We start from the raw sequence: 8,389 nt of genomic DNA, 5'->3' as shown, positions 1-8,389 counted from the left end.
CATAATGAAAGCAGTGGTTGGGACCCCCTATGTCAGAGTGCTCTGAACCTGCCTGTGATGGAATGTGCTGATAACAAGGAATATTTCCTTGTGGACTTGGTTTGACACACAAATTTAAATATTACTAACTTTGAGTATCAGCCTCATCAAGAGGCTTCACCTCTCAGTCTTCCATCTGCAAATGGTGGCACCTCTTCGAGCCCTGAATGTCTAATTAGACAACAGGCTTCATGACTTTGTCTCTCAGTCTCTGTATTCACCTCAGTGGAGCCTTGAAATCTCTGAAAGAGCAATAAAACAGTCAACAATCCACTTACGATATGACATGGGAGCCTGATGTATTAGGTATATGGAAACAATTTTTGATCATAGAATCATAGACTGGTTTGTGTTGGAAGGGACCTTAAAGCTCATCTAGGTCCAAGCCTCCTGCCATGGGCAGGTACATCTTCCACCTCCACTTGGAGGTTGCTCCAAGCCCTGTCCAACCTGGCATTGAACACTGCCAGGGATGTAGCATAAATGTGGTTAGTGTGTAGCAAGATGACAGAACTCAGCTCTGTTCTGAAACATAACTTTAACCATGAAAATGAAATTAATTCTTTAAGAACAAGTTTCTTAATAATCTGAAGTTCAGGAGTGTTGCATCCTGACTAGAAGGAAATGTTGCAGGAGGGCCAGGAGACCTCCATGGATAGATAAGGAGCTGCTGAGGAAACTTAGAGAGGAAAAAAAAAAGCTTATAAAAGGTGGAAGCAAGGACAGGCGGCCTGTGAAGAATACAGGGATGTTGTCTGGGAAGCTAGGGAGCAGGTCAGGAAAGCTAAGGCCCAGTTAGAATTAAACTTGGCTAGGGAAGTTAAGGATAACAGGAAGGGATTCTATAGGTATGTAGCAAATAAAAGACAGACTAGGGACAAGGTGGGCCCTCTCGAGAAGCTATCAGGAGAACTGGCTACCCTGGATTTGGAGAAGGCTGAGGTTCTGAATGACTTCTTTGCCTCAGTCTTCACTGGCAAAGGCTCTGACTGCACCACCCAAGTCTTGGAAGGCAGATGCAGGGACTGTGAGAATGAAGACCTTGGGCCCACTGTAGGAGAGGATCTGGTTTGAGACCATCTTAAGAACCTCAACATGCACAAGCCCACGGGACCTGATGAAGGAGCTGGCAATTACAGGAGCTGGAATTACAGACCAGTCAGTCTCACCTCTGTGCCTGGCAAAATCTTGGAGCAGATTCTCCTGGTAGGCCTGCTAAGGCACATGAAAAACAAGGTGCTTGGTGACAGCCATCATGGCTCCACTAAGGGGAAATCCTGCCTCACCAATCTGGTGGCCTTCTATGATGGGGCTACGGAATTGATGGACAGGGGTAGAGCAGTTGACCTGGAATTGTGCAAAGTGTTTGACACTGTCCACATGACATCCTTGTCTCTAAACTGGAGAGACATCAATTTGATGGTTGGACCACCTGGTGAATAAATAATTGGCTGGATAGCCACACACAAAGAGTTGTGGTATATGGCTCAATGTCCAGCTGGAGACCAGTAACCAGTGGTGGCCCTCAGGGATCGGTGTTGGGGCCAGTCTTGTTTAACATCTTTGTCGCTGACATGGACAGTGGGATTGAGTGCGCCCTCAGCAAGTTTGATGATGACACCAAGCTGTGTGGTTCGGTTGATATGCTGGAGGGAAGGAATGCCACCCAGAGGGACCTCAACATGCTTGTAAGGTGGGCTGATGCCATCCTTATGAAGTTTAACCATGACAAGTGCAAGGTCCTACAGCTGGGTCAGGGCAATCCCAGGCACAGCTACAGGTTGGTCAGAGAAGAGATTCAGAGCAGCCCTGCAGAGAAGGACTTGAGGGTGTTGGTTGATGAGAAAATGAACATGAACTGGCAGTGTGCGCTTGCAACCCAGAAAGCCAACCATATCCTGGGCTGCATCAAAAGGAGTGTGACCAGCAGGTTGAAGGAGGTGATCCTGCCCCTCTACTCTGAGACCTCACTTGGAGTATTATGTACAGTTCTGGTGTCCTCAGCCTAAAAATGACATGGAACTGTTGGAACAAGTCCAGAGGAGGGCCACAAGGATGATCAGGGGACTGGAGAACCTCCCATATGAAGATGACAGGCTGAGAAAGTTGGGGCTGTTCAGCCTGGAGAAGGCTGCGTGGAGACCTCATAGCAGCTTTCCAGTATCAGAAGGAGGCGCCTATAAGGATGCTGGGGAGGGACTCTTCGCTAGGGACTGTAGCAATAGGACAAGGGGTAACAGGTTAAAACTTAAACAGGGGAAGTTTAGATTGGATATAAGGAGGAAGTTCTTTACTGTAAGGGTCATGAGGCACTAGAATGTGTTGCCCAGGGAAGTTTTGAATGCTCCACCCCTGGCAGCGTTCAAGGCCAGTTTGGATGAAGCCTTGGGTGGTATGGTTTAGTGTGAGGTGTGGCAGGGGGGTTGGAACTATATGATCTTAAGGTCCTTTCCAACCCTAACTATTCTATGATTCTACGAAAGGGGGACGGAGTGTAGCGACCCCCCGCTCCCCTCAGCCCCGCGGGGTGATTCACCACACCCACACGTCCGGGGGAGGGGATGGAGATTAGCACAGCTTCACTCCATGTCTCTTCTCAGAGGGCGGTGCTCGGTGGCGCATGCGCGGTACGGTGCTCTGAGTTGTGAGTGGTTTGGCTGTTGGGACGGAGTTTACTAGTGGGAGAGGAAGTTGGGGGGTGGTGGCAGGAGGAGGAGGCTGATGGGCGGGTTAACAAAGGTCGAAGCTAGTGTTGGAGCGAGTCAATAGGCAACTGACGGTAGGCTCTTCACTATGCCTCGGGTTGTCCCTGACCAGCGGAGCAAATTCGAGAATGAGGAGTTTTTCAGGAAGCTGAGCCGAGAGTGTGAGGTGAGGTGGTGACGAGCCCTTTTTTCTTCCTTTCTATTCTCGAAAGTTTCCGCGGAGGGGCCGGGGAAGCATTTCTTCTCGGTGGAGAGCCGAGCCCGGTGGCGTGGAGAGCTGCAGTCTGTGCACTCCGCTGCGCCCTTATCGCCGCGATTGGCCCTTCCTGATTGCGTGTTCTGTTCTTCGCAGGTTAAATACACTGGCTTCAGGGACCGGCCACACGAGGAGAGGCAGGTCCGCTTCCAGAACGCCTGTCGTGATGGTCGTTCTGAGATTGTAAGTGGCGCTGAGCTTCTTTCGCGTCCCTGGTAGCCGCGAGTAGGAAGCGGCTGTCCCGGGGTCCGGCAGCTCCTCTGGGGCGCTTCACTCCGTGGGTGGGTTTTTAAATTAGAAGTTACAGGAAGTCTTGGAGGGGGAAGCCTTTCGAAGTGTCTGAGCTGACGTGCAGGGTGTGGCGGGAGGGAGCGGTGGTCAGTGTCCGCGCTGAAAAGTTTTGCTTGAGGAAAAGAAAAATTCTGCCGCCTTTCAAAGGGCGAGGGAGAGGAGGTTTTCGTTAAAAGGCAGCATTTCTTCCCCTCTTCAGAATAGCGCTTTCCTCGCTGAAACATGTCGCTCTGCCTTCGCCAGCAGTGAAAATATCGTTGGGAGTTTGAAGGGAAGTGATGGGTAGGTGAGGAACATCTCGGGGCCACACGCGAATATGAACTGGCTGTGCTGCCTGCCCTGTGCACGTGTTAGTCATAACTTGCTTATTTCAATATTCGACTCAGTCTTCCAACCTCCCCCCCCCCCCCCATCTCAAACTAGCTTTCAGAAGCGTGTAAAATTGTTCAGGAGATGCTAGCTAAAAGGTCTTGACCGAGCTGTGTGATGTGCTTGCGAATTAAATCATGGAATCATTTGGGTTGGAAGGGACCTTAAACAAATCAAATACTTTTAAAATTAGGTTTTGGAACTCACCACTTCAGCCCTTGTTTTATCATTCATTAAGATTAGTTGCAGGATACTTGCCGCTTCTTAATTCGGAAGTGAGATGAAGTATGGCCCAGAGTAGTCAAGAATTGACTAGTTATTTCCTCGGTTGATTTCTGCTATATGTTGCTTCTGCAGGATCAGTATCTTATTATTGTTAAAGTCTTAACTCTTTGCTGTTAATAAAATTAAGTAATTTCTCATTTATAGAATATAATGAAAGGTAAAAGAGGTAAAAATTCCTTTTCCATAGAAAATAATCCCTACTTTCACCAAGTTTGGTTTATGATTATTTTTTTAATTTCACATGGTATAGGTACTGCTAATCAATGTACGATGGAACTATTCTTATGCATGCACATCCCAGCAAATATAACTGAATACTAGTTACTGCAGCTGATCTTGTTTATTTGCATTTGTGAGTAAAAGGATATGCATTTAAGTACATGCTTATCTTTTATTGAATGACTTGATTTTTAGCTGAATCTTATCCTGTGGTCTTAGAACCTGTGATATTTAGTGAAAAGGTCCCTGTAGCCTGTAGTCAGTCTGTTTAATTTTCATTTATTTATTTATTAAACATTCACCAGGGAAACAATGGATAGGCAAGGAAAACATAATTTGCTAACACTTCAAGTTCTTGAGCAGGTAAAAGTGCATGGTATACCCGAGTCTACTAAAAAATAAAATAAATGGACACGTAGGCTATAACCTAGCTTTCTAATGCAGCCTACAGTTATATAAAAGGGAAATCAGTGTAGTTTCACCTCTGTACTTGCTGCTTTCTTAGCCAGAGCTTCATCTCTTGGGAAGCAACCAGTGATGCTTGTCTTGTGTACTTAATTATGAAACAGTGTCTAAACTATTTGATCTGAAACATCTGGTTTTGGTTTGTGAACAGGGCACAAGTAGTTGGGTTTATTTAGGAATGTGTGTGTAATGACTGATGTTAAAAAAGAGCTAGCTATTTTACTTTTATTCAGTCTTGAATAAGTCCTTGATGTCTGGAAAAACATTTTTTATTTTCAAAGGGAGCCTTTGCAAATGACCTTACATATTTTCAAGCAGCAAAAAAATGCAGCGAATAGCTTAGGGATTTAATGTAGAACTGGCAGTAGGTTGTTGGTTACTTCTGTCAAATAACTTTTGATGGAATAAAGAAAATAATTACCAGTGTTACTGAAAAGTTTTACCGAAAGTTTTTGAGCTTACTGGTATTGCTTTGGTAACCTGAAAATAACTTTAGGTGTCCAGTTTATTTTGGGAGACTTCGAACTACCTTCTTTTGTGGAAGGTACTAGTATACAATTACACTTGCATGCAACGTAAAATGTATCTAAGTGGGTTAGATCACCCTTGTACTACCTGATGAGCTTTTTGTAAAATGTGAGGCATATGTGGGATAGTATTTCAGATTGAGCTTTATTTAAAAGACTCAGTAAAAAAAAAAAGCAAAAGCTAACAAAAAAACCATTCCCCCCCCCCCCCCCCAAAAAAAAAAGGAATCAAAACATGATTTTTCAGACTTTCAAGTTTAAGCCCAAAACTTGTGGTGTGATTTTTCTTAATTTTTTTTTTTAATTTGCTTGTTATTAGAGGAAAATTGTATGGTTACTAGCAAGACTTCTCAGGTTTGGTTTTGTGATAAACATGTAAATGTATTGGCTTTCGCAAATCGTAGGTGTTGCTGTGTGGATATAACTGTATGAGTTCCCAGTAACAGAAACAAAGCTTGCTAAGGACACAAGATTAGAGAATGAGTTGAAAATGGCTAGAACTCCTGAGCAAAATAGAGTCGCATAGCAAAATAATTTGTAAAGGTAAAAGGGGGCGGGGGATGACTTGTTATGAGGAAAGCTAGTGCCTGGAAAGTACTTTTAGCTTAACTTAGGTCGAAGGTAAAGAACAATGTTTGTGTTGTAAGTTTGTGGTGAGATAACAGGATTTGGTGGCCCCACTAAACATGAGTGAATTATTTCACACCATCCTTCTACTTATCAGTTAGAGACTTCTCTGAACTTCTGTTAGCTTTGGATACTCCTTGTCTGCCCGTCCTGTTTTACTTGCAATAAATTTTGCACAATGGTCACACTGCTCTAAAACTTAGCCAACTATCAGAAAAATTACAGATATGGCTGGTTTCAGCTAGCTTTGTGATTACTGGGGCATCCAGCTGTGCCAAAGGTGAAAAGTACACTGTGAGGAAGACTGCTTACTTCATCCTCAAGACTCCCACAGTCACTGGTGAGCAATGAGCAGACACCAAGAGGAGGAGACTTATGATAATAAGTTCTGGGAGCTAGATATAATTTTCCCCACCTATATGTGGGAATTATGAATATGTATATGCCTAATGCAATAGTGAAAGTATATAAACCTGTAACAAATGTTAATCAGTGCACCTCTAGCTATGGTCACGTGCCCAGTGCTGTTGCTTTTGCTTTATTGACGTCCCTCAATAAAACTGTTATCTTGATTAGAGGAGTGAGCTTGTATTTCACAGTTTTGATTTAAGAAGCACATTTAATTGGATGGTTTTATCTGCTCAAAGAGAGGGAACAGACTTCAAAAATCCAGAGAATAAATATCTACATAGCTTTTTAGATAGCCTGTGATTTAAAAATTGCCTGCGTAACTTGATGAGGATGTGGGAATTTGTGCTGCTTTTTTCTGATATTTTTCCCATTTTTTTTTTCATAGCACAAGTTTACAGGTGGAAGCAGGGAGGCATGGGCACTTCAGTCTTTTTTTTTTGTTTCCCAGAAGGCAAGTATAGTACCCTTGGAGCCTGAAGAAACCAGAGTGGTCCAAAGGGATAAGGATAGTCTGGAAGGGAGCTCAGTTGCAGAGTAAATTGCTCCCCTTGGTGGAGGGGCAAAAAGTCAAGACAAAGAACTTCTATTTTAAAAATGGGAGGTATTAATGTTGTGACAGCATTGCAGTATGTGACTAGATCTATCTTAATGTGTCGAGCTATTGTGTCATAGGTAGCAGTATAGTTACACCAAAAAATTACTGAATTCTGGGTTGCTTGAAAAGAATCTGCTTGTCAGGCGATTCTAACTATAAGAACAGTATTTGTATGGCTTTTAAGGAAAACTGTATTCAGGATTAATGACTACTTAAAGTGATACTGGTAATCAGTGCAGTTACTTGATTGCAACAAATTATGTTTAACCCTGGGATTTTGAGTAGAGTTATTCTGGGAGCATGCTTGAGTATTCACATGCTTACAGGACACTTGAGTGTGCCAGTGAAGGGCATAAATACTGTGAACCTGACTTCTTGCAGAAATATTTTTTAATTGAAATGTCTAGAATTTTACATATGCTGCATGGCTTGGAGTTAGGATTACAAATAAATACAGAGTTTATAAAGAGAACCAAATCTTACTTTTATTTGATACAATAGTAAATTATTTACTTGAAAGCAGCTTATGCTTCTGATATGGTTAAGTCATGATCCTTTAATAAATCCTTTAATGATTTTTTACAAAGGGCTGCAGCTGAGAATTCCTACAGTTGCCTATTGTCATTGACACAGCATCTGCTGATTTGGATTTCACTGGTTTCCTAATATGGCAAGAGGGCTTCATCCTTTTAAGTTTAATTGAGCTGTATATTACGTGACAAAATAGGAATACTTACATTCCAATTAAGTGTTTACCTAGGTACAAGGTAGGTTGTGAAAGCAAACAGTCCTTTGAAAAAGAATTGTCCCATGTAACAGGTCTCAGGAGTTAATTTTCCTTCAGCAATACTTCTAGAGATATTCAAGCTCTTTGAAAAGCATGGGCAATGTTTAATGTTGTAGGAACTGTAAGTAGGTGCAGGGTATCCAGACAGAACTGAAAGGACGGATTCTAATGTCAGCAAAACTGATTTGAAAGAAGTATTGATTCTATGTTTTGTTTTATGCCCAAAGCAGCCAATGGCAAATGTCAAAATGGAATTGGATGTTTAACTTTATATTTAAGAAAAATGATGAGTGCCTGTTTTTGACTTTAAGTATTCTCTATGCTGCCTGGCTTCAGACATGAACTCATGTAAAAATTAATGATTGCCTGCATAATTTATGTAATGTTTTGCTCCCTGATTCTGTTTGTATTGATTTTTCTAAAAGGCTTTTGTGGCCACGGGAACCAATCTGTCTCTCCAGTTTTTCCCTGCCAGTTGGCAGGGGGAGCAGAGACAGACACCGACTCGGGAATATGTCGACTTTGAAAGAGAAGGAGGCAAGGTAAGAAGGAAATTGGTGTGATGAAATATACTTTCACGTTCTGCTTATGATTTTATTAATATGGACCACATGTATCAAGATGTGAAATATTAATTTCAGCTCATACATGTAGGTAGTCCCATGAGTACAGATGGAAACTGGTCTGATAAAGCCTGGTATCACTTTGTTTTAGAGCGCGTTAATATTTCTGGAGGGAAACACGTGGGCAGTCCCGGTGGCTTTTTATTATTTTGAAGAATGGAACATTATCTCTGTTGTCATGCTGCGACAA

At 42.7% G+C, this 8,389-nt stretch overlaps 1 protein-coding gene across 1 annotated transcript; it reads left to right on the top strand.

Annotated features, from left to right (window-relative positions):
• Positions 1-2,785: 2,785 nt before the first annotated feature.
• LOC130601416 (core-binding factor subunit beta-like) lies at positions 2,786-8,139 on the top strand. Its single transcript, XM_057413488.1, has 3 exons — positions 2,786-2,910; positions 3,097-3,183; positions 8,002-8,139. Exons 1-3 carry the CDS (start codon positions 2,833-2,835, stop codon positions 8,137-8,139), a joined length of 303 nt encoding a protein of 100 aa, XP_057269471.1. The 5' UTR covers positions 2,786-2,832.
• The last annotated feature ends 250 nt before the right edge of the window (positions 8,140-8,389 follow it).

Source organism: Pezoporus wallicus, unplaced genomic scaffold (assembly GCF_028554395.1).
Source record: "Pezoporus wallicus isolate ANWC-B61680 ecotype Strahan unplaced genomic scaffold, APGP_CSIRO_Pwel_v1 contig_8760, whole genome shotgun sequence".
In the NCBI taxonomy this organism is placed as follows: domain Eukaryota; kingdom Metazoa; phylum Chordata; class Aves; order Psittaciformes; family Psittacidae; genus Pezoporus; species Pezoporus wallicus.
This window is presented reverse-complemented; position numbering and strand designations above follow the sequence as displayed.